The 25,422-nt window shown below is 41.0% G+C and overlaps 2 protein-coding genes across 2 annotated transcripts; one reads left to right on the forward strand and one right to left on the reverse strand.

The window, feature by feature from the left end:
- Positions 1 to 750: 750 nt before the first annotated feature.
- LOC118786555 (GTPase IMAP family member 9-like) lies at positions 751 to 4,539 on the reverse strand (the record flags this gene model as incomplete). The annotated part of the gene is made up of 3 exons (XM_036541668.1): positions 4,527 to 4,539; positions 1,878 to 2,594; positions 751 to 1,676 (listed from the first exon to the last, which is right to left on the reverse strand). Coding segments are annotated over exons 1-3 (1,656 nt in total), but the record flags the coding sequence as incomplete, so codon positions are not given.
- Positions 4,540 to 13,724: 9,185 nt separating this feature from the next.
- Positions 13,725 to 18,467, forward strand: LOC118786579 (GTPase IMAP family member 9-like). Its single transcript, XM_036541731.1, has 2 exons — positions 13,725 to 13,746; positions 17,809 to 18,467. The coding sequence occupies exons 1-2, from the start codon at positions 13,725 to 13,727 to the stop codon at positions 18,465 to 18,467; spliced, it is 681 nt and encodes a 226-aa protein (XP_036397624.1).
- Positions 18,468 to 25,422: the final 6,955 nt, after the last annotated feature.

Consider the following 25,422-nt stretch of genomic DNA (forward strand, 5'->3'; position numbering starts at 1 on the left):
AATCTCTCTCTTCATTTCTGCCTCTCTTTTGCTGATGTTCTCCATCTGCCACTGTAACTCTTTCCTCTCTTTCTCCATCTGCATTTCTCTCTTCTTCATCTCCTTCTCATCTCCTCGGTATGTCAGCATCATCTCTGTCTCTTTCTCCTGGCTCTCCGCTATGCCCACATTACTCTTTCGTTCCTTTATCTTTGTCAATAATTCTCTCACCATCACTTCCTTATACGTCTTTATCTCATCCTCCCTCTTTTGAAACTCTTCCCTGTCTCTCTCAAGCTCCACCTCCTTTGCTTTTAGCCCCTCCTCCAGTTTCCTCACCTCCCCCGTTTCATTGTCAATCACAGTCTTTCCATTCCTTATGTCCTCCATTAGTGTCTGTACCGCTTCTTTTCCTGTGTTTACCATTTCATTCTTTCTCTGTATCTCATTCATGATTTCTGCCATCTCTTCTTTTTTGGTTTTGATTTCATCTCTCTGTTTCTTTATGTCCTTCAATTTTTTCTCGATATCTTCCTCTTTTCTCTGAATCTTCTCCTCCCTCTGATGCAGGTCATTCCTCTCTCTCTCAAAAGTCTCCCTCTGTTTCTCCAACTCCTCCTTCTGTACCTCTGTAATCTCTTTTATTTGTTTGATCTCTGCTGTTTTTCTTTCCAACATTTCTGCTCTTTTCTTAAGCTCCTCTCTTTCTCTCTTTACTTCCTCCCTCTCTTTCTGTAGCTGCTCTCTTTCCCTCTGTACTTCCTCCTCTCTCTTCTGTTTCTCCTCCTCCAATCTCACGAGCACCTCCTGTAACTCTTTCTGTTTGTCTCTCATGTTTGTAATTTCATACAATAGTTTCTGTATCTCCTCTTTCCATCTTGTCGCCTTTTCCTCACTTTCTCGTATTCTGTCCTCTTTCTGCTTGACCTCTTCCTTCATTTTCAGTAAATGCTCATTTCTTTTCTGAAGTTCATTCTCTTTTTTCTCCATCACCTCCCTCTGTCTCTCTACTTCCTCCCTCAGTCTCTGTGTCTCCATCTCTCTCTCCTCCAGTCTCAGTTCAGGTCTCAGAGCTGTATCCTGGAAGAGCTCACTGGAGAAGTGCTCTCCCCCATTACTCTCCACCATCTTCTCAATCTTCTCCACAAACTCTGTGACCTGACTGAGGCTCCCCATCTCTGTGTTGCTGAAGGAGTGATACCTGCCCCCACACTGTTTAAGGAGCAGCTTGAGTCCAGTATCACCTGTCTGAATATAATCCTCAACTGCCTCAATTCTCAGACAATCCCTGTGACTAAAAAGGATGAAGGTGTACTTCTCTGATCCAGCACCAAAGATCTCTCTGATCATCTTGAGTGTGTTCTCATCATTTTTAGTGAACTTCCCGAGCTGTAGGACCAGGAGAATGGCATGGGGTCCAGGGGCCAACATGCCCATGCATTTCCCAATCTCCTTTCTGACCTCCTCATTAGAAAGATCTGTGCCAAACAGCCCTGGAGTGTCCAACACAGCAATGTGTTTCCCAGCAACCTCTCCTGATGCCCTCCAGCACACCTTGGTCACCGCTGTGTCCCTGGCCTCCGACACAAACGCCTCTCTGCCCAGGATGCTGTTTCCTGTGGCGCTCTTCCCCACCCCCGTCCTTCCGATCAGCACCATCCTCAAACCATCCCTGCTGCCACCTGCATCTCCACAGCCTGAAACAGACACAGTGGACAGTGATTAGCAAGGAAACTGTGCGCATATAGCCAAAACAGAGTGGTCATCCAGAAGTCTTTCTTGTCGAATTGAAGTAAAGTAAGTAAAACAGACAAGCTGTTGTTTCTTATCTTGAATTGTAATTATGGCTATACTAGGACGCCTTTGAGTCTGCATAAAATATGAAAATTCCTCCTCACCCTCTCGCTGTTCTTTCACATGCTTCACAGTTCTTATTCCTTCCAGTAACTGTTTCAGCTGTATCTGAAGCGTGCCATCCAGCTCTGCTCTCTGTGACATGATCTTCTGGATCTTCTGAAACTTTACTTCCAGCCCCGCCTCCTGGTACATCCCTTTGGTGTAGCAGCGGTCAGGGTTTCCAAACAGCATGGTGTCGATCTTCTCCAGCAGCTCTGAGACCTCAGCCTGACTGCTGATGCTACTGCAGCAGGTTTGGTATCGACCACCGCACTCCTCCACCAGCCGCTGGACGTCCCTGTTCTTCATAAGCTCCAGCTCCTTCTTCTCTTCATCATCATAGATGAGGAGAACCACTGTAAAGCCCAGCGCTCTTTCACCAAACGCTCTCTGGATCCACTCTGCTCCCCTCCTCTCCTGGTCTGTGAGTCCACCCAGAGGTACTGCCAGGAGGAAGGCGTGGATTCCCTGCTCACATCCATACATACACTGCTGTACCCATCGTTCAGCCTCCTCCTGTGGAAGTTCAGAGTCCAGGACACCCACCATGTCCACCACTGAGATGCAGCATCCGGCCACCTCACGCTTTCTCACTGCTGCTGCCTGTGAGAGCTGCCCTGTCTCCTGCAGCATCTTCTCTCCGCCCAGAAGGATGTTTCCTGGTCCATACGTCACAGTCTCTGTGCTTCCAATCACCACCACTGTCAGCTCTGCACTGACTGAGACACAAGGAGAGAAGGTTTTAAATTAACTGCTTTACCAGAGTACCTACAATTTCCATCTAATATTGCAGTGTGTTAAATCTTGGCTGCTTTCTGAGTGCTGATACATTGATTTCACAGCAATAGTTACCCCCCCCCCCAGCTCAGGGAATGAACAATGAAAATAAACACATCAGAAAGAAGTGAAACGCAAAATGTGAAATCCTGAGAGATCACTGGTAGTTAACCAAGGACATGTTTCCATTAGTATACAACAGTGCAATGACGCAGAACATTTTGTACAAAAAACAATGCCCGTGAGATCAGAGGAAATAATTTCAATCATAGATAAAAAGAAACAGGTGAGGGTGACATAATCGCTTACAGTTAGGTAGTACATCTTTTTTGCTGCTCCTCCTCCTGAACGGCCTCTTCTCTGTGTTCTCCTCTCCATCTCCAGCCACTGACAGAGTGAACAAACTACATTTAAAAACTCAGTGACACAATATCTGCTTTATTAAAACGCCTCTAAGTTTATTGAAGGCAGCAAATAATTCAGTTATCATTCAGAATCAGTTATATTTGTAAACCAATTAATAGCAACACTTTGCACAGGTATGGCAGGTATCCCCTCTACACTGGCTGGTTACATGTTCGCAAGGCTCCTGTCCACTAAAGGAATCCACTGCAATTTCAAGAACTCAGCTAGAATACAGTCTGCCTACACCAGAAATGTTGGACATATTAACTCATGTTTTAACTTCAATTTATACTTCGTAAACTTAAATTACCGGCATTGAAATTCATATTTACATTTGTAAACTGAATTTGATCAGTTTCATATTCAGTCAAGTCATCCAATAATTCAAGGTTTGAAATACACTATAAATTCATTTTGGCACTGGTGTCACTCCATGGTATCTGACAATGTTTGGAAACAACACATAGCAATTCATAGCCACCTATGGCCATCACAAAATTGAGCAAAAACCAATAAGACACAGGAATAATGAATATTTCTACAGAATATTTTTGTGTGGTGATATACATTATTGTACAGACCAAATAATTTCAACTGTAAACAATAAGGCATTTTTCAGATAGATCCTTGGTCCTAAGCAATGATCTGGTCAAATACTGGTACATTTTCATTTATAGTATATATTCATCTTTTCTGTTAAACAGAGTAACAGTTGTGGCAATTCCTAGAGAGAACTGGGACCATTATGTATTTAGTTTGGTGTTTGTAATATTTATCTCTAGAAAGCTGTTGAAATGTGAGTATTAATGAGTGGAAACTAACCATCATACTCATATGGCCCACGTTATCATAAAATTAATTTGTGCTTTCTAACTCATGTTATCAGTGTGCTATTGTTCTGTCAAGGCTCAGGCACGGACTCAGATGCAGTCCACGAGTGCTCAGATTCCAAGCATTTATTAACAGAATCGCTGGACAAGAATGCAATGGTAAAACAGGCGGGGTCTAAACTAGGCAGGCAGTCCAAGGGCAGACAGGGATCAAAAACAGGAACAGGCAGGGTCTAACCGGGAAGACGGGCAGATCAGGCAATCAGGGCAGAAGGGCAGGCAAAAAACCAGAAAATCTAAACAGGAAACCACAGGCTGGACCAAGACAGGCAAAAACACTGTAACTAACTGGCAAGCAAGATAGAGACAAGCAGGGCAGATATAGGGCTGAGCTGATGAGGTGATAGGAAGCAGGTGCGCAGGCAGGCCGGTGGAGACAATCAAGGTAATTAGGCGGGCAGAGAGAGGGCGGAGAGCAGGGCAGGGCTGGAACACAAGGAAAAACAATAAACAAAAGCACATGGGCCACAATGACAGACGGGGAGAACACCAAAACAACAGCAAGGGAGCCAGAGTACTGACATGTTCATTCACTGAGACAAAAAGAGGTTTTAAATTAACTGTCTCACATTGCAGTACCTGCAGTTTTCATCTAATATTGCAGTGTGTTAAATCTTGGCTGCTTTCTGAGTACATTGATTTCACAGCAATAGTTACCCCCCAGCTCAAGGAATGAACAACGAAAATGAACAAGGAAGGAAGGAAGTGAAATCCATAATTCCTGTTATCTGACACTTTTCTACAGTTCTGCTTGATATAAAGTCAGAAACAGTTGAGAGATCACTGGTAGTTAACCAAGGACATGTTTCCATTAGTATACAACAGTGCAATGGCACAGAACATTTTTGTACAAAAAATAAAGCCCGTGAGATCAGAGGAAATAATTTCAGTTTTAAATAAAAAGAAACAGTTGAAGGGTTTCATCATTGCTTACAATTTAAGGGTACCTCTTTGCTCCTGGTTCTCCTGAATGGCTTCTTCTCTGTGTCCTTCTCCCCATCTCCAGACACTTACAGAAGGATCAAATTAAAGAGTTAATTTCAACAATTCTTATTAAAAGCATGAAACAACAAATTTATTGAAGGCAATAACTCAGTTATATCTGGTATATATATAAACTAAAATGATTTATATGATACTTCATTCATACGTTTTTTTGTTAACTGTTTATATATATATATATATATATGTATATATATATATATATATATATATATATATATATATAGTTATATCTGAAATCCTATTAAGAACACTTAAGTAACACTTAGAAGTAACATCTACCTTCACTTAAACTTGGAGAATTTGGATACAATCTCATAAGGCCACACAATAAATGCCCTCATCTGGAACACCTGCACTATCGATCTTATTCTCTGCATCTTCTTGTATTTTATCACAGACCTTTGCCTTTGCAGTAGTGTGTGTTCGGTTTGAGTGAAGTGAATGTCACCCAAACCTTTTAGTATTTTGATATCATTTCATTTTAATTGCATTAATTTTTACAATAGATAAGGGGTCAGAGGTCAAATTTTTCAGATATTCATTTTTGGTAAAATGTCAAATATTAATTTGTAAAACTCAATTTTGTATGTAGATTTAAAATCTGAATGATTTCAAAAGCAACTATATTTTCACATTTGTAGATCAGATTTTAAGGTACATTTAGAGCACTAAATATGAGAAAAACACAGATACTTAACATAAATCTGGGAGAAAACGGGAATGTTTTAGTGTAGCTCTTATCATTTGACATCCCCTAGCTCCTTTCTTAATCAGGAATTTGAAAAAATCCACACAAGCGCTTAATTATAGATAGATAGATATTAATAGATAATCCCATCATAACATTCCTTATTCATCCTGAAACCTGAAGTTTGATAGTAAGACTATGAGAGCTTTTATTACAGTTTTTCCCAATTGCTAACACACTATAACCAGTTCCCTCAGCAAGAAAACCTATAGCCTTGCCTCATTTCTCAAAAGATACACACTTTTCTGTCAACTGTAAACACTATTCACATGTTTTCACACAGGTTTGTGTGTGTAAAGCCCTTTTTGTGAAACTCTATGCAAAAGTGGCCAAATGAATCTTTCAATGCACTATATGTTCATTCAGCAAACAAACGCAACCAATACAATACACTCAAGTCATTATCATCCGAACACAAAGAGCACACCTTTCCCCAGGTGTAAACACAAAGCCACTAAATTAGTGACACACCAATCAGAATCACAGGATCTCTATAAATAGGGCCATTTATTTGCATGCGATCTTTGAACTTGATGGGATGCCTCAGCCCCATGAGTATATCTTTGTTGATGAGGCAGGGTTTAACCTCACAACAAGGCACAGAAGGGGATGGAACATCATTGGTCACCATGCCATTGTGAAGGTTCCTGGTCAGAGAGGAGGCAAGTAATCAAGGGGTCCTCCACCGCCATGCCACTTTGGGTCCATATAACTCTGCTTGAATTCCTAGGTCAGCTTTACCAGCGACTTCAACAGGAAGGGGAACCAGGGCAACCAGAGCACTCTCAGTATGTTATCATCTGGGATAACATTAGTTTCTATTGGGCTGCTCTGGTTCACGTCTGATTCAATGACCACCCCACATTCACAAATCTTTTATTTACCTGCGTATTCCCTGTTCCTCAATGCAATAGAGGAATTTTTGCCAGCATGGCAGTGGAAGATTTATGACAGTAACCCCTACACAAGAGAAAACCTCTTGATTTCCATGGAGGAAGCCTGTGGGGATGTGTCCATAGAAGCCATCCAAGGGTGGATTAGACATACCAGGGCATATTTCCTGCATTGCCTGGCCAGGGAAAACTCTACCTACCCTATGTACCACTATTCCTTCCTTATGGTTTTCTGGAAATAAAGGGTTGGAAAATGTCTGCTCTCTTCATACAGTAATTTGTCAGTGTGACATTGCAAAGGTGTTATATAGCATTGCTTTGAATGTCTCTTCATGGTGTCTTCCTGTACAGGTAATCTGTATGTCAGTAAAGTGATGTTACAAAGTTCAAAATAATGCAGATTCTCAAAATACTGATTTCAGAAGAAAAATTAAATTTTGGTAAGAGTGTTTTGGATTAATCCCTCTAGTGTCTAAGAGGCAGTCATGTAGTTTGTGCTTTTGATTGCTTGTGTGTATTGTCTGAGGGCAAAGTTTGATTTCGATTGGAAACTTAGCTGGTTGTACAGATGAGAATGACATTTTGAGAATGTGTGTGTAGTTTTGAGAAAATGGTGAATGGTTTCAGAAAATGTGTCTTAGCAATCGAGAAAAACTGTAATCAGCTTCATTAATGACATTTTTCATTATCACTACATTTTTATTATCACAGAAGAGGTGGTTCTATCAGTCTGAGTGAGGCTATTTAAATTTCAAACTAGTCCCAAATGATCTGTGAATAGCAACCATGCATTTTAATTCTAGTAAAATGTTTCTGCTTTTATTAAACAAAATAAAAATTCTGACAATGCCTGGAGAGACTTTTGATAATTATGTAATTGGTTTGGGGTTACTGAGTACTTCATTTTAAAAAACTAAAAGTTTATCATTAATATGTGGAATGTGCAAATACAAATATTTGTGAAAAGTTAACAAAGAAATGTATCAATGAAGTATCGTATAAATCATTTTATTTTCCCAACTAATGTTATTAAAATGAATCGAACAACCGATTCCACGTTTTATGATAAAATAGCCTATTTAAAATAATCACAAACCACTTACCAATTTCAGGGTCAGTGTGCATTTCAAGGCAGACGGTCTGTACGCAGTTTGTTGAAAGTTCTCAATATACCACGTCAATAGCTTTAAGAGAGAATCACGTTTCAAGATTCTGAATTTAACATTAAGTCCGCATTTCACATTATGATCTACTGCAAAGACTGAAAAAGTCTCGTTTGAATGCTCAGTTCCTGCGTTGATTTCCGCCTATTGTCCCGTGGCATGCTAAGACGTGATACAATTTTCCTGAAAATGAAAGTTGGCGCACATCACCGGGAAGTCGGTGCGGCAATGCAGAGGAGAAAAAGAGGGACAACGACGGACAACATCGAGCAGTAAGAATGAGCACTTTACACGAAGTCTGAAAAAAAATTCGAGCCCGAACTAAGCAGTTAAGGTACCTTCTGTGACCTGTTAAAGTTACCCAACAGCTGCCGCAAAATAGGCTACGTCTCAAATTCTGGCGAGGAAGCAAAGAGGAACGATCGAGGCTAACAAAAATGTGTTTCCTCAGGTGACCTTTTTCACGGGCAGTGTTGTGTTTGTCTTACAGGACGTAGTGGCCATAAATGTATTTAAAGTCATTGAAAGGACTCATGTATTCACCCTCACTGTACTAACAAGTTATTTAAAGTTTTCAACCAAATGGACAGCTGCAGTGTTGCACAAACAGACCAGACATCAATCCATCCTCACTCTGCATGGTTCATTCTCAAATTAATACAGATTCTGCATGGTGAAGTGAAGCCACAATACCATGTCCACACAACAGCACAGGAACATAACATTAAAATGCCTTCCGTTTAATACACAAGACTTACCAAAAATTAATCTAATCAAGTAATTATGACCAGTAGTGAAGAACAGAAACCATAAAATGCTTTTGCTTTATGAGAAAAATAGATTTTACTGGTTTAAATATCATAAACTAGCTGGTTAAACGAGGACTTCAGAGTCTGGCGATGCCGTTTTGTGGGGGGAAAAAAACCCTGGTGAGGCACGTTTAGCAGTGAAAAGAGCATGTTTTCTGTCCCCCCCCCCCCCCCCCCCCAAATTCACGATAGTAAAGACCACCATCATTGGGTGTAACGAAAACTCATAATTCTCATAATACTGAGCGGTTTAGATTTAAACAAGGACAAAAAAATTCAAGTTTAAACATTGACTGTCCCTGTCACCTTCAGGTTGTGGGTTCAGGTCGAGCAGCTTACAGACATACCCATCCTGGAAAGAATGGATGGATGGATGGAAGGATGATCTTCCAGTTCTTCCACCAAAAGCCAACAAAGGCAGAGGTGAAGCAAGTGCTGTTCATGTCTGATGCCAGTGGATCTGCCATACCTGGACCATGTGTTGCGAGGGGGGGGGGGGGGGGGGGGGGGGGGGGGGGGGGTGGGGGGATGGAGGGGGTGTGGCTGCCCCGGTCCCACGGTTCTTCCAGTTACAAAGGGGCCCACCTTTTGAACAATCTGCCTGACTGAACATGCATTTTTATTCTTTAGTTGAATATTTTGAATAAAGTTTGTTTGTCTTGATTGTGGCAAAAAATAAAAAGTCTGTGTCTTCTGCAGAGTAGAGACAAGCCCCCACCGCTGCCAAGGGGTTGTTATCTCATGCAGCAAACAGCACCAGCGGGGGCACTGTGGCCTGTTTGTATTGTCGTTGATTCCACCCCCTTAGTACCCCCTTAATAGGGCCCCCGCTGCTCTGAGTCGAAGCAATTTGAACAATTAAGTGGCAAGTAAGGTTCCCAAAGGTTTCTCTTAAATGTTTCACATTATAGCTTTCTTGTGTTACAAAATTCAACTTACAAAAAAGGGGCTAAATTTAGTTAGATCGATTTAAATTACTGAGAATAAACTTTTAGGTTAGGTTGAGTACAATGAACAATAACGTCTGACTGCCAGACAGAGAAGCATGATTCGTCACTCCACAGAACACGTTTCCACTGCTCCACAGTCCAGTGTCGGTGTGCTTTACACCACTCCATCCGCTTGGCATGGGACTTGGTGATGTGAGGCTTGCATGCAGCTGCTCGGCCATGGAAACCCATTCCATGAAGCTCCTGCCGTACTGTTTTTGTGCTTACATTAATGCCAGTGGAAGTTCGGAACTCTTCAGCCATGGAATCAGCAGAGCGTTGGCGACTTTTACGCACCATGCGCCTTAGCAGTCGTTGACCCCGCTCTGTGATTTTACATGGTCTTCCGCTTCGTGGCTGAGTTGCTGTTGTTCCTAAACGCTTCCACTTTCTAATAATATCACTTACAGTTGACTGTGGAATATCCAGCAGGGATGAAATTTCACGAACCGTCTTATTGCGTCTTTTGTATCACAAATGTTTGCAAATGGAGACTGCACGGCTAGGTGCTTGATTTTATACACCTGTGGCAACGGGTCTGATTGAAACACCTGAATTCAATAATTAACAGGTGTGGCCAAATACTTTTGTCCATATAGTGTATGTGGTTCCCTCCAGTATTTGACTTGTAATAATAAGTCCCTATGTCATATGCAACATACTGTATGTCATTAGATTTTAACATTGAGTTCTATGGCAATCGTTTGTCACTGAAAAATACCACTAAGTGCACAACCCCGAGTGATGTTTCAACAGCACTTTTGATTTAAAAAAAAATAATAATAAAAAAGAGTGGTTAAAAACTCAGACACGCACACAAGCAACTAACCAGAACGCTACACATGGTACAACATACACAGTAAAACTTATTAGCGGTCTGGGTTTTCTTTTTTAAGGAAAGATCAACCTGGTAGCAATGATCATAAAATAGATTTTATTGTGCAGGTAGTTAATTAATTTATGCTAAAGTCTCGACCCGAAAGCTAATGTATGATATCAAAAGTCAGCATCGGGACGAAATGCAATACATTGTCGTCTGGGACAATGTATCTTTCCATCGTTCTGCTCTGGTCCAAAACTGGTTTCATCAACACCCACAATTTACAGTTCAGTACCTTCCACCATACTCCCCCTTCCTAAACCTCATCGAGTTCTTCTCAGCATGGCGGTGGAAGGTTTATGATCTCCGGCCCTATGTCCAGACGCCCCTCATTCAAGCTATGGAGGAAGCATGTGATCAAATTGATGCAGCATCAATACAAGGGTGGATTCGTCACTCTAAAAGATTCTTCCCATGTTGCCTTGCAAATGAAAATATAGCCTGTGATGTTGACGAGGCCCTGTGGCCAGATCCAGCTAGGCAGAGAGATGATGTTTAGTTTTCTTTTTTTTCAGTACTGAGCTGGATACGTAATTTATGTTACAGTACTACTATAAGCTTACAGTACAATGGTACATTCAGTAATACTGTATGAAAACTGGAAAATGTTTTGTTATGAATGTTTTGTTGAAATGTTCAGTATTGACTGACTTGAGTATATGAAAAGAAATAAATATTTTCATTAGTCTGCATAATTGGTGTGATGTAGTGTTGGTGAATTTATTTTTACACTTTCTCTGTGTAAATGCTAAAAGTGTTTTAGTTTGAGCACAGGAGTGTTTAACTGATTCAAACAGAATCAGACCATATGATGGTTGTGTTTGTTATGACGAGAAAATAGGGTTTTTATAAGAAATTGTATAGTTTTGACTAAAGTGTTCCATTTTGCAAATGATCTGAGGTGTTGTGCTACTTGGGTGTAGTGTTGTGCTAATTGTGTGAAGTGTTTTGAAAAACCGGGCCCTGTTTTCAAAATTGTGCTTAAGCAATTGAAAAAAAAACTGTAAACAGGAAGACAATTGAGAAATGTTACATTCTCAGTGACGACTTGGGAAAACAAGGAAGGGAAGAAAGTGGAAGCATGACATTATGTAGCCAATCAAGAGACACAACACCTAGGATGATTTAGCCAATCAAAAGGAGAGGATACATGGGATTATACCACCAGACACGGGGGTTATTGGGCATGCAGACAAACAATAATATCTTCAGTCTTTGTATGAGACTGAAAACCTGATTCACACTTTTAGATTTGTCCTTTGATGTAATACTGTGAAGCTTGAAAGAAAGTGAAACAAAAGACAAAGTGTGTTCAGCATAGCTCAAGTAGGAAAGCAGACTGTCTGTCTGTTGTTCAATCTGTTGTTAAAGAAGGAGGAGGTTGAGAAGAGAAATGAAAACACCAGAGGGCGTAGGAAATTGGAGGTTCATAAAGCAGGTATGAAAACAAGTCTCAGCTTGAGGGTAGCAATAATCTTCCAGCCCCAGCACTTTGTGTCTGGCAGACTCTGGCATGTAGGTCATTGGTGGTGCATCTTGACCACCTTGCTAGGGGGCCTGGGGATACAGTGCACAGTGCAGATTTGGCAGTAGAGGCTGCGCAGTGTGGATTCGCAGTATAGAGTATAAGGTGTGTATTGGGCTGTTAGAAATTTAGCAGCTGGGGGTGTGTCATGGGGATTTCGTGATCTGAAAAATAAAGTTTGAAATACCAATGAGTTTACATGAACTTTAGTTACAGTAATGTAGATGTGCTCATATAATTATACTACTATCCATTATTAGTCAAAATTTAAAAAGGGACATTAAAGTTATTGAAACATCTAGAGGAGAGTGACCCACACTCCCATCACCACAAGGCCTTGCAATGGCAAAAATGTCCCCTCCAGCAGCTGGTCCTGAGGCCCACTGCACTAACCCCCACTAATCACATACAGCCTCTGGAGCAGCTCTATGAAAATAATTATTCAAATAAACCAAATTACAGCACAGCAAAAAAAAAACAAAACCACATCACCTATTGAGATGGACCCACAGAAACACAACACATATTTGATGTTTTAAGACATTTGCAAAGTAACTTAGCGAGATACAGACTCAGCACAGTGAGCACAGTCTGCCTGCTTAGATCAGCCAACACCTGGCAGCCCAGAGGCAATGGACTCACATTTTCACCTTCAGGTTATAGGTTCAAGTCCCATGGGCCGCTGCAGCGATGCCTCTGAGTAAAGTACAAAATCTAAAATGCCTCAGTAAATACTGGATTGCTGAGTAGGTAAAAACATATAATCTGCTATGGATAAGGGTATCTGCAAAGCAAAGAGATTTCTGTTAGGATGAGACTATTATACAGAGCAGATAGAACTGTAGAGTGTACAGTTACTGTAAAGAGTACTGCAGTGGCTGGGTGCCATGTAGGAGTGGAAGACAGAGAGCGTGTGAGCATGCATGGGGTGGTGTGGTGCTGGAATCATAATCACATGTAATGATATGGCAATCAGTTGCTGCGCAGGACAGGTTGCATACTGACACATGAAAAAGCCCTGATTTGTCTTTAATAACACTGGGTGTTTTACCAGTGAAGTTGTTGGCTATAGCGCTCATAATATAGTTCGCAGCCATCTTTCAACAGAAAATCTGTTTAAGCAAGTTAATTCATTCTTGTTTCTGCTGTTGTACATATCAAGACATTTAACCACAATTATTGTATTCAAAACAACGCTGATGGAGTTCACTTCTTGAGGAGGTGTTTTTACAGTAACGCCACATGAGCGTTATATGTTTCCCAGACCCAAGACGACTGTGACCGCCTCCACTGTCACTAAATCGAATGTCGCAGGTCACGCGATTTTGGACGGGTCATTGGGTCATAATAACACGTGCCTTTACAGTTCGGATCTTGTACAAAGATATATGCCTGCTTTCGCAAAGCTTTAGGCACTAGCTCTCATCTGAGTGTTTGTCAGGTTGTCCTAACCCCTCCCCCATCGCACTCGACACCATCCCCACACTTTCATTTTCACTTGAACAGTTCTGCATTGTTCGTCACAGAATAAAACAACTGCGCAGTCGATACATACGTTTAAATTCTTTCATTTTTAAAAATTTCCACCACTCATTATTATGTGAATTACGAGTTTTCTTTACATCCATTGTCGGTGGTGTTTACTATCTGGCTCGTGAATTCGGGGGCAGGAAACGTGCTCTCTTCACCGCTAAACGTGTTAACAAGGAAGTCGCCTCATCGATTTTTATGTATATATAACTGTTTGCTACCCCTCTAATTCGAAATGGACACCGATGCTGAATTTGGTAAGTCATTTTTTTAATGATTAATGAAAGAACGAAGTACTTGACTCGTCTGATTGGCTACTTACCTCACAGTTAGGGAACAGGAGTTGTTATCCTTCATGGACTGACGTAAAAGCATCGTTCCCTCGATATTATGCTCTCCTAATGTGCATTGCCAGACTCTGAAGTCCTCGTTTAACCAGCTTGTTTGTGATATCTGATGGATTAACTCTTTATTGGTAAATGTATATAAATGTAGAAGATAAACGTGGGGCGGCAGTGTAGCATAGTGGTTACGGAGCAGCACTCGTAACCGAAAGCTTGCTGATTCGCTTCCCCACTGGGACACTGATGCTGTACCCTTGGGCAAGGTACTTAAACCACAATTACCCCAGTAAATATCCAGATGTATAAATGGATAACATTGTAAAGAACTGTAATTGATGTCGCTTTGGGTAAGAGCGTTCGCAAAATGACAATAATGTAAACCAGTCTTGTTTAAATGCAAAATCTTAGTAGGGTTTCAATCACATGGCCTAGCTTAATTAAAACCAACTGTCATATAATCGAGGGCCCATGACCATGAGGATCCTGTCTGCAGCTCACGCGATTTTTTGCAGGTTCCTGGGTCACAACACGTACCTTTACAGCTCGGGTCTTCCACAAAAAATGTCTGCCTGCTTTCGCAAAGTTTTAGGCACTGGCTCTTATTTGAGTGTTTGTCAGGTTGTCCTCAAACCCCCCCCCCCTCCACTCCCCAATCGCAGTCGACACCGTTAGCTCACTGTCACTTTCGTTTTCACTTGAGCGCGGTTCCCCTGTGTTTAGCAGACAACGCAACAACTGCGCAGACATATAAATTTGTTCCCCCCCCCCCCCCCCCCCCCCCCCAATATTTTTAAAGTCTCCACCACTCATTATTATGAGATGTATGAGTTTTCTTTACACCCATTGACGGTGGTCTTTACAGAATTAGGGGGCAGCAAACGTGCTCTTTTCACCGTAGAACAAGGAAGCTGCTGTGGTGGAAAATTTTTGATAAAGTGTATGCCCCATATGTAAATTATGAGGATTTACCCCCCCAGCTAGAGAATAAGAGCTGATTGCCTGCTTTGGCCTAGCTGACATCTACTGGCAAATTCTTGCGAACTGTATGTGGATTTACTGCAGTTTGTCATAGTTGCCCATCATAGTAGTGCTGAGCCAACGGCCCCTCTTTGCGGGGTTTAATTCTTCTTTGTCTTGTTCTCGCGGCCCATCTTCTGGGCCGTGTCCAGACGGGGCCTAGTTCTTACATTAAGCCTTTGCTTTAAGGCCTAACCTTGTAGCTTATGGCACATAGATATCTGTGTGCCTTCTTACAGTCTGCAGCACCGCAGTCTGGCTAACTGAGTTACTTAACCTTTTTTATTATTTAAATGTGGGCCTGGAAATAATGGTAATATTCCAGGCATATATGCTGTGTATTATTTAATTATGTTTAAAAAATCATATAGGTGTGGAGTGGAAATACTGGGAAATTTCAGAAGTGTTATGTTTAAAAATAATATACAATTAATGACTATGGAGTTTATGGGATTTTCCAGGCGGGGTAAATGTAACAGCTTAAAAATGAAATAATGGTGTATTAACTGGAAAATGGGATGATCTTGAAGGAGCAGCCTGGGAGGAGTTGTAAATTGTGGTCTGGGATAGGAGGAGTGAGAAAAGGCATAAAGGATGGATGTAGGCTGAGGGGAAGGCAGAGTGATTGGGGAGTGTTTGCTCCGTGGACCAACCCGGTTTACTGTATGTGATTGATCACCATATGCAATAAACCAAACAACCATGATTACATCAGACGCTGTGAGGACTTATTATTTGAAGGCATCAAAATGTGGAGGAAGACCCTCGGTCCATTTGGCCCAGACCAGGGGGATATCCACCACACTGCCTCACCAGGGTTTTTTTTAACCGATTGCCACTGTTCTAGTATGAAATGTATGCAGATGCTGCATTTAATAAGTCATTTGTAGTGGCTTAAAAGGAAATACTCGGTAAAGGACGAAGCACCTGAGTCCTCTGATAGGCTTCTTACTGCACAGTTAGGGACCAGGTGCTGCTATCCTACATGGACTGACGTGAAAGCATCTTTCCATCGATATTATACTCTCCTAGTGTGCTTTGCCAGACTCTGAAGTCCTCGTTTAACCAGCTTGTTTATGATATCTGATAGATTAACATTTTAGCGGTTAATTTCTATAAATACAGAAGATATATGTGTGTTTTGTTTAAAAGCAAAATCTTAATAGGATTTCAATCACACAGCTGAGCCTTATTCAAATCAACTGTCATATGATCAAGGGTGATGATGAGTATCCCGTCACAACTCTTTCCAGTTTGCGCTTCTTAAAATTTGAAATAGATTGAAATTATAATATTTTTCTTTTTCAGTTGAGGTTATTTTCTTTGTTCTATATCACTGCACTCTAATATGCTAAATATTCATTATTCCTGTGTCTGATTGGTTTTTGTTTGCTTTTGCAATGTCCAAAGGTGGCTATGAGTTGTTTTTTTTTTTCAAATACCATGGAGTGATATCAGTGCCAAAACAAATTGAAATCGTATGTCCCAATTTGAATTATTGTATGTCTGAATTGAATCTGAAACTGATCAAATTCAGTTTCCAAATGTTGAATATGAATTTCAATACCTGTAATTTCATTTTATGCAGCTTAAATTGTTAAAAAGTTAAAAGGTAGGTTAATATATCTGACTTTTCTGATGTAGTCAGTCTGTATTCTTGTTGGGTTCTTGAAGTTGCAGGGGATTCCTTTAGTGGTCAAGTGCCCTGTCAACGTGTAACCAGCCAGTGCAGAGGGGATACCTGCCATACCTGTGCAAAGTTTTGTGTTAATTCACTTTTATATTTACATTTACATTTATTCATTTGGCGCTTTTATCCAAAGTGACTTACAAATGAGGTTGAGTACAACAATTCACATACAAATGTAACTGATTCAACGAGAATTATTTACTGCCTTCAATAAACTTAGAGGCTATTTTAATAAATCAGATATTGTCTCACTCGGTTTTTAAATGCAATATTTTTATTCTGTCAGTGGCTGGAGGTGGAGTGGAGGACACAGAGAAAACCCAAGTGAGGAGGAAGAACAGCAAAGACGTTTTACCACCGGCCTGTAGGCAATTATGTCACCCTTCACCCTTCACCCTTCATGTCTTTTTTATTTATAGTTGAAATTATATTGTCTGCACTCAAAGCCATCATTTTGTATGTACAAATATGGTCTGCTTCTTGTATAGTAATGTGAACATATCCTTGGTTAACTACCAGTGATCTCTTAACTGTTTCTGACTTTATGTCATCAACCAGTACTGTAGAAAAGTGTCAGCTAACAGGAATGATTAATTTCATTTTCTCTTAACCTGTTAATTTTCAATGTTCATCCCCTGAGCTGGGGTGTAACTATTGCTGTGAAATTAATTTACCAGTACTCTTAAACCAGCTAAGATTAAACATACTGCAGTTTTTGATGAAAATGTCCAGTATTTTGACTTAAATCCTTCTCACCTTGTGTCTCAATTCATTTACAAATTTCCTTTTCAGTATTTTACATTATTTCAATTATACTTTAAATGATATTCTTCTCCATAATTAGTGTGCTTGCAATGCGAAGCAAGCTATTGTTATCCGAAAGTTTTATTCTTCTTCTTCTTCTTCTTATTCTTCTTATTCTTATTCCACCAAATGGTCATGATTTCTCTGGTCTCTGATCATGATTTTATAATACCAGCAATGTAAGTAGCTATTAATTAATGTAGTAAGCAAAGAAATGCATTAATTTATTATAAATAACATCAAGTCAGATTTTTCCATTACAGAATTATATTACAGAATGATTCATGCCAAGCCAAAATATTATCCTGAGACACTGGAACAATTTACGACTGATGACTAATTCTGCCTAATGCTACTCCTCACAGAGGAGACAAGATGCTATTTGTTTTGATTAGTACGGAAAATGGTAACATCAGTGAAGCTGTGTAGTATATACTAAGGTAACTGGTGTGTTTTCTTTGCAGGTGGAGTGACTCCTGAGCTGAGGATTGTGCTGCTGGGGAAGGCTGGAGTGGGGAAGAGTGCAACAGGAAACACCATCCTGGGGAGAGAAGAGTTTAAATCTAAACTTAGCTCATCATCAGTAACCCATCAGTGTCAGGGAGCAAGAGGGGAGGTGGATGGGAGAAGTGTTTCAATCATTGACACTCCAGGGTTAGATAACATGGACATATCAAATCAGGACACCGTTAGTGAGATTAAAAGGTGTATCTCCCTGTCTGCCCCGGGACCCCATGTGTTCCTGCTCGTCCTCCAGTTGCGGAGATCCGCTCAGGAGGAGAGAGAGATGCTGCAAATGATTGAGAACACATTTGGTGAGAATGCTCTAAAATATTCAATAGTGCTGTTCACACATGGAGATGAGATGAAAAGGAAACAAATGGAGGAGTCTCTACAGCACAGCTGTGAGCTTCCAGAGCTCATCAGCCGCTGCCATGGTGGATATCACATGTTCAACAATGAAGATATGGCTGACCATGCTCAGGTCACAGAGCTTCTGGAGAAGATTGACAGGATGGTGGAGAGGAATGGAGGAGGCCACTATACCAGTGAGATGCTCCAGGAAGCTGAGAGAGCTGTCAGAGAACAGAGAAGGACCAAACAATATTGTAGCCTATTGTGAAAGGAAGATGTCCTCTCAGAACCCAAAGTGTACTTTTTTGTTGTTAGTGAGGTAAACTGTTTCTCTGCTTCCACAAATCCTGGCAAGCTGTTCCATGCATTTATAACTCTCTGTTACTGCCTCCATTGTGCATATTTTATTGTCAATTTATTGTCAATCTTCTATATATGTATATGTTGTGTATGGGTACTCATTTTATCGTCTATTTTTTGTGGTTTCAGAGTGGTTCCAAATTTCATTTCATGCATACTGTTTAAAATTAACAGAAAAAGACTTCACGTGTGTTTTTATGCTTCAAACATATGTTGTGTTTGTGTTGTAAAACAGTTCATGGGTGGCAGCATTTTTATAAATGTCATAAGGGTCAATCTCACATCTTTTAGTGACCTCACTACTGCAAAGGACTCATTTGTTTTTTGTCTCCTCTGGCATAAGATGCATCAATCAACCCTGCCCTGAAGAGGGAAGGGATTCCACTAAACTTCTTACAAAATTGACCAAGTTGAATTGACCAAGGACACTCCATTTGCCTCATTGCTTTAGGTGCCTCCTTTTTATTTCCCTCCCATTGTCTCTTCCATCAGAGACACGAGGAAGAGATGTGAGGACATGTCTCTGACGTGTTGGGATGTAGTCAACACTGACCCCTGTGCTTTGGGTCATTGTGGCGGGGAACCTCTCCCAGTCTAGGCCAATCGGACTGGAGGCTCCCTCCACACTTGTGCTGTAACAAATCAAAGTCATATTGTCAGGGCTCCGCCCCCTTAAGCTGCGGTGTTTTTGTTTTTCCCTGTCCTTGTGCTTTTGTTTTCCTTGTGTTCCAGCCCCGCCCAGCTCCCCGCCTGGTCCCCGCCCACCTGATTTCCTCATTGCCTGCACTTGCCTGCCTGCTCACCTGCATCCCATCTCCTCGTCACCCCAGCCCTATATCTTCCCTGCGTGTCTCTGTCTTGTTGCTAGTTTGTTTCAGTGTGTTTCTCCTGTCTCGTCCCCGCGTTTTGTTCTTCGTGAGTATTGCTACATTGCCGATCCTGCCTGTTTCCCGACCACGATTTCTGCCTGCCGTTTGGATCTGATCGCTGCCACTCACCTGCCTGGTTCCGGACCCTGTTCTCCCTGACTCCTGATTTTGGATTTGCCCCCGGACTGCTTCTCTGTGTTTCGAACCCTGCCTGTCTCTGGATTTACGCATTGCCTGTCCCTTTCAATAAAGCGCCTGGAACCGGAACATCCTGTGGTCCGCGTTTGTGTCCCGATCACCGGCGCTAACATATATAATTTATACATACATTTTTAATAATTACAGAACATGAATTCCAGTGGCCAATAAAGAAAAAATATCATTCTCAAGAGTCTGATGTAATTAGGTTTATTGCATATGGTGATCAATCACATACAGTAAACCAGGCTGGTCCACGCGGAGCAGTAGCGCTATCAGTCATAACCCCAAGCAGTCCCCCAAGCAGTCCCCCAAGCAATCCCCCAAGCAGTCCCCAAAATCCCCCAAAATACACCTTTCTTTTATGCTCTTCCCCCCTCCTTCAGTTTCGTAACACATTTTCTGTACACCATTGTCTTTCATTCTGGCATCATTCTCATTCCATATTTGGCCTTTCCTGTACATGATTGTTGCCAAGCTCACACCTGTTTAATTATAAAAATAATTACCTCGCCCTGGCTGTACACTATTATCTCCAAGGCCGCACATATCTAGTATATAAAAAATAATTAGAGAATATCAATCCTGCTTCGGCTACCCTCCAATAGTACAGAGGCCACACATACCTAATCTAATTTGACCTGTTCTGCCTTGGCTATATCCCATGAAGAATCTCTGGTCAGCAGCATCCCCCCCTCCCCTTTACAGTCCAACTCTTTTATCTTACACTTAAGGTCCATCTTCCGAGCAGCGCTCGGACAACGTCCAGCTAAGCCCCAATAACAAGCCTTACTTGGCATACAGGTATCTCACAGCTGCTTACCCCTCCTGCAGTCTTCTGTACTCTTCTGACCCTTCCTTTTAGTTTTTACTCACATGCATACAAAGCAAGAAGTTTAAGGCCAACATATTAAATTATCTGTGCATAGTAAAAATAAAGTGGTTAAAGCCAAAAACTAACATATACTGGCAATGCTTAGAATTTACAACAAAATTTACAATTTACAAATGGACAGCTACAGTGTTGCACAAACAGACCAGACATCAATCCATCCTCACTCTGCATGGTTCATTCTCAAATTAATACAGATTCTGCACGGTGAAGTGAAGCCACAATACCATGTCCACACAACAGCACAGGAACATAACATTAAAATGCCTTCCGTTTAATACACAGGACTTACAAAAAATTAATCTAATCAAGTAATTATGACCAGTAGTGAAGAACAGAAACCATAAAATGCTTTTGCTTTATGAGAAAAATAGATTTTACTGGTTTAAATATCATAAACTAGCTGGTTAAACGAGGACTTCAGAGTCTGGCGATGCCGTTTCGTCGGGGGAAAAAACCCTGGTGAGGCACGTTTAGCAGTGAAAAGAGCATGTTTTCTCCCCCCCCCCCAAATTCACGATAGTAAAGACTACCATCATTGGGTGTAATGAAAACTCATAATTCTCATAATAATGAGCGGTTTAGATTTAAACAAGGACAAAAAAATTCAAGTTTAAACATTGACTGTCCCTGTCACCTTCAGGTTGTGGGTTCAGGTCGAGCAGCTTACAGACATACCCATCCTGGAAAGAATGGATGGATGGATGGAAGGATGATCTTCCAGTTCTTCCACCAAAAGCCAACAAAGGCAGAGGTGAAGCAAGTGCTGTTCATGTCTGATGCCAGTGGATCTGCCATACCTGGACCATGTGTTGCCCTCTGCTCAACGGCACACTTCAAGGAAAACCCTGCTGCACTACTGCTACAAGGTGATGTAAGTGTTACAATTTCTCTTTTTCTTTATATCTGCCTATCTCTATATCTATCTATCTATCTATGTGTCTGTCTGTCTGTCTGTGTTTATGTGCTTGTTGTATCTGTCTCTCTAATCAATTGTATAATATTCTGTTATGCTATTCTTCTATTTCAGGAAACAGCTATTCCTGCAGATGTGGAGAGATTGGCTTTACCAGACTCCCCAAGATTAATTATTCAAGGTAAGAGCACCAATTTAGTCCCACATTGTAGATAGGTCCAAACTATTGAAAAAGGATGAGACAACACCATGACAGCAGTTTACAGGAACTTTATTGTGTTCAAGTGTTGCCTATGCACTGTAGCGGAGTGAGGGGAGGGAGGGGCAGAGGGTGCGGCTGCCCCGGTCCCACGGTTCTTCCAGTTACAAAGAGGCCCACCTTTTGAACAATCTGCCTGACTGAACATGCATTTTTGTTCTTTAGTTGAATATTTTGAATAAAGTTTGTTTGTCTTGATTGTGGCAAAAAATAAAAAGTCTGTGTCTTCTGCAGAGTAGAGACAAGCCCCCACCGCTGCCAAGGGGTTGTTATCTCATGCAGCAAACAGCACCAGCGGGGGCACTGTGGCCTGTTTGTATTGTCGTTGATTCCACCCCCTTAGTACCCCCTTAATAGGGCCCCCGCTGCTCTGAGTCGATTTGGCTGCTGGTGTCATGTCAGCCTGTCTGATGTATTTCTGTTTCCCTTGCTGTTTTTCGTAAAAATAAAAGTGTAAAAAAAAAAAAAGTTCAAAGCAATTTGAACAATTAAGTGGCAAGTAATCCCAAAGGGTTCTCTTAAATGTTTCACATTATAGCTTTCTTGTGTTACAAAATTCAAATTACAAAAAGGGGCTAAATTTAGTTAGATCGATTTAAATTACTGAGAGTAAACTTTTAGGTTAGGTTGAGTACAATGAACAATAACGTCTGACTGCCAGACAGAGAAGCATGATTCGTCACTCCACAGAACACGTTTCCACTGCTCCACAGTCCAGTGACGGTGTGCTTTACACCACTCCATCCGCTTGGCATGGGACTTGGTGATGTGAGGCTTGCATGCAGCTGCTCGGCCATGGAAACCCATTCCATGAAGCTCCTGCTGTACTGTTTTTGTGCTTACATTAATGCCAGTGGAAGTTCGGAACTCTTCAGCTATGGAATCAGCAGAGCGTTGGCGACTTTTACGCACCATGTGCCTTAGCAGTCGTTGACCCCGCTCTGTGATTTTACATGGTCTACTGCTTCGTGGCTGAGTTGCTGTTGTTCCTAAACGCTTCCACTTTCTAATAATATTACTTATAGTTGACTGTGGAATATCCAGCAGGGATGAAATTTCACGAACCGTCTTATTGCGTCTTTTGTATCACAAATGTTTGCAAATGGAGACTGCACGGCTAGGTGCTTGATTTTCTACACCTGTGGCAACGGGTCTGATTGAAACACCTGAATTCAATAATTAACAGGTGTGGCCAAATACTTTTGTCCATATAGTGTATGTGGTTCCCTCCAGTATTTGACTTGTAATAATAAGTTGCAGTCCCTATGTCATATGCAACATACTGTATGTCATTAGATTTTAACATTGAGTTCTATGGCAATTGTTTGTCACTGAAAAATACCACTAAGTGCACAACCCCGAGTGATGTTTCAACAGCACTTTTGATTTAAAAAAAATAATAATAAAAAAGAGTGGTTAAAAACTCAGACACGCACACAAGCAACTAACCAGAACGCTACACATGGTACAACATACACAGTAAAACTTATTAGAGGTCTGGGTTTTCTTTTTTAAGGAAAGATCAACCTGGTAGCAATGATCATAAAATAGACTTTATTGTGCAGGTAGGTAATTAATTTATGCTAAAGTCTCGACCCGAAAGCTAATGTATGATATCAAAAGTCAGCATTGGGACGAAATGCAATACATTGTCGTCTGGGACAATGTATCTTTCCATCGTTCTGCTCTGGTCCAAAACTGGTTTCATCAACACCCACAATTTACAGTTCAGTACCTTCCACCATACTCCCCCTTCCTAAACCTCATCGAGTTCTTCTCAGCATGGCGGTGGAAGGTTTATGATCTCCGGCCCTATGTCCAGACGCCCCTCATTCAAGCTATGGAGGAAGCATGTGATCAAATTGATGCAGCATCAATACAAGGGTGGATTCGTCACTCTAAAAGATTCTTCCCATGTTGCCTTGCAAATGAAAATATAGCCTGTGATGTTGACGAGGCCCTGTGGCCAGATCCAGCTAGGCAGAGAGATGATGTTTAGTTTTCTTTTTTTTCAGTACTGAGCTGGATACGTAATTTATGTTACAGTACTACTATAAGCTTACAGTACAATGGTACATTCAGTAATACTGTATGAAAACTGGAAAATGTTTTGTTATGAATGTTTTGTTGAAATGTTCAGTATTGACTGACTTGAGTATATGAAAAGAAATAAATATTTTCATTAGTCTGCACAATTGGTGTGATGTAGTGTTGGTGAATTTATTTTTACACTTTCTCTGTGTAAATGCTAAAAGTGTTTTAGTTTGAGCACAGGAGTGTTTAACTGATTCAAACAGAATCAGACCATATGATGGTTGTGTTTGTTATGACGAGAAAATAGGGTTTTTATAAGAAATTGTATAGTTTTGACTAAAGTGTTCCATTTTGCAAATGATCTGAGGTGTTGTGCTACTTGGGTGTAGTGTTGTGCTAATTGTGTGAAGTGTTTTGAAAAACCGGGCCCTGTTTTCAAAATTGTGCTTAAGCAATTGAAAAAAAACTGTAAACAGGAAGACAATTGAGAAATGTCACATTCTCAGTGACGACTTGGGAAAACAAGGAAGGGAAGAAAGTAGAAGCATGACATTATGTAGCCAATCAAGAGACACAACACCTAGGATGATTTCGCCAATCAAAATGAGGGGATGCATGGAATTATACCACCAGACACGGGGGTTATTGGGCATGCAGACAAACAATAATATCTTCAGTCTTTGTATGAGACTGAAAACCTGATTCACACTTTTAGATTTGTCCTTTGATGTAATACTGTGAAGCTTGAAAGAAAGTGAAACAAAAGACAAAGTGTGTTCAGCATAGCTCAAGTAGGAAAGCAGGCTGTCTGTCTGTTGTTCAATCTGTTGTTAAAGAAGGAGGAGGTTGAGAAGAAAACACTAGAGGGCGTAGGAAATTGGAGGTTCATAAAGCAGGTATGAAAACAAGTCTCACCTTGAAGGTAGCAATAATCTTCCAGCCCCAGCACTTTGTGTCTGGCAGACTCTGGCATGTAGGTCATTGGTGGTGCTTCTTGACCACCTTGCTAGGGGCCCTGGGGGTAGTTGAAAGTGTGCAGTGCAGATTTGGCAGTAGAGGCTGCGCAGTGTGGATTCGCAGTATAGAGTGTAAGGTGTGTATTGGGCTGTTAGAAATTTAGCATCTGGGGGTGTGTCATGGGGATTCGTGATCTGAAAAATAAAGTTTGAAATACCAATGAGTTTACATGAACTTTAGTTACAGTAATGTAGATGTGCTCATATAATTATACTAATATCCATTATTAGTCAAAATTTTAAAAGGGACATTAAAGTTACTGAAACATCTAGAGGATAGTGACCCACACTCCCTTCACCACAAGGCCTTGCAATGGCAAAAATGTCCCCTCCAGCAGCTGGTCCTGATGCCCATTGCGCTAACTATTTTAATTTTAATAATTAATTGCACTAACTTTAATAATAATTGCACTAACTATTTTAATTATTATTCAAATAAACCAAATTACAGCACAGCAAAAAAACAAAACCACATCACCTATTGAGATGGACCCACAGAAACACAACACATATTTGATGTTTTAAGACATTTGCAAAGTAACTTAGCGAGATACAGACTCAGCACAGTGAGCACAGTCTGCCTGTTTAGAGCAGAAAACACCTGGCAGCCCAGAGGGGAGGGGCTCACACTGTCACCGTCAGGTTATAGGTTCAAGTCCCATGGGCCACTGCAGCGATG

The sequence above is a fragment of the Megalops cyprinoides genome, chromosome 1 (assembly GCF_013368585.1).
Source record: "Megalops cyprinoides isolate fMegCyp1 chromosome 1, fMegCyp1.pri, whole genome shotgun sequence".
Classification (NCBI taxonomy): domain Eukaryota; kingdom Metazoa; phylum Chordata; class Actinopteri; order Elopiformes; family Megalopidae; genus Megalops; species Megalops cyprinoides.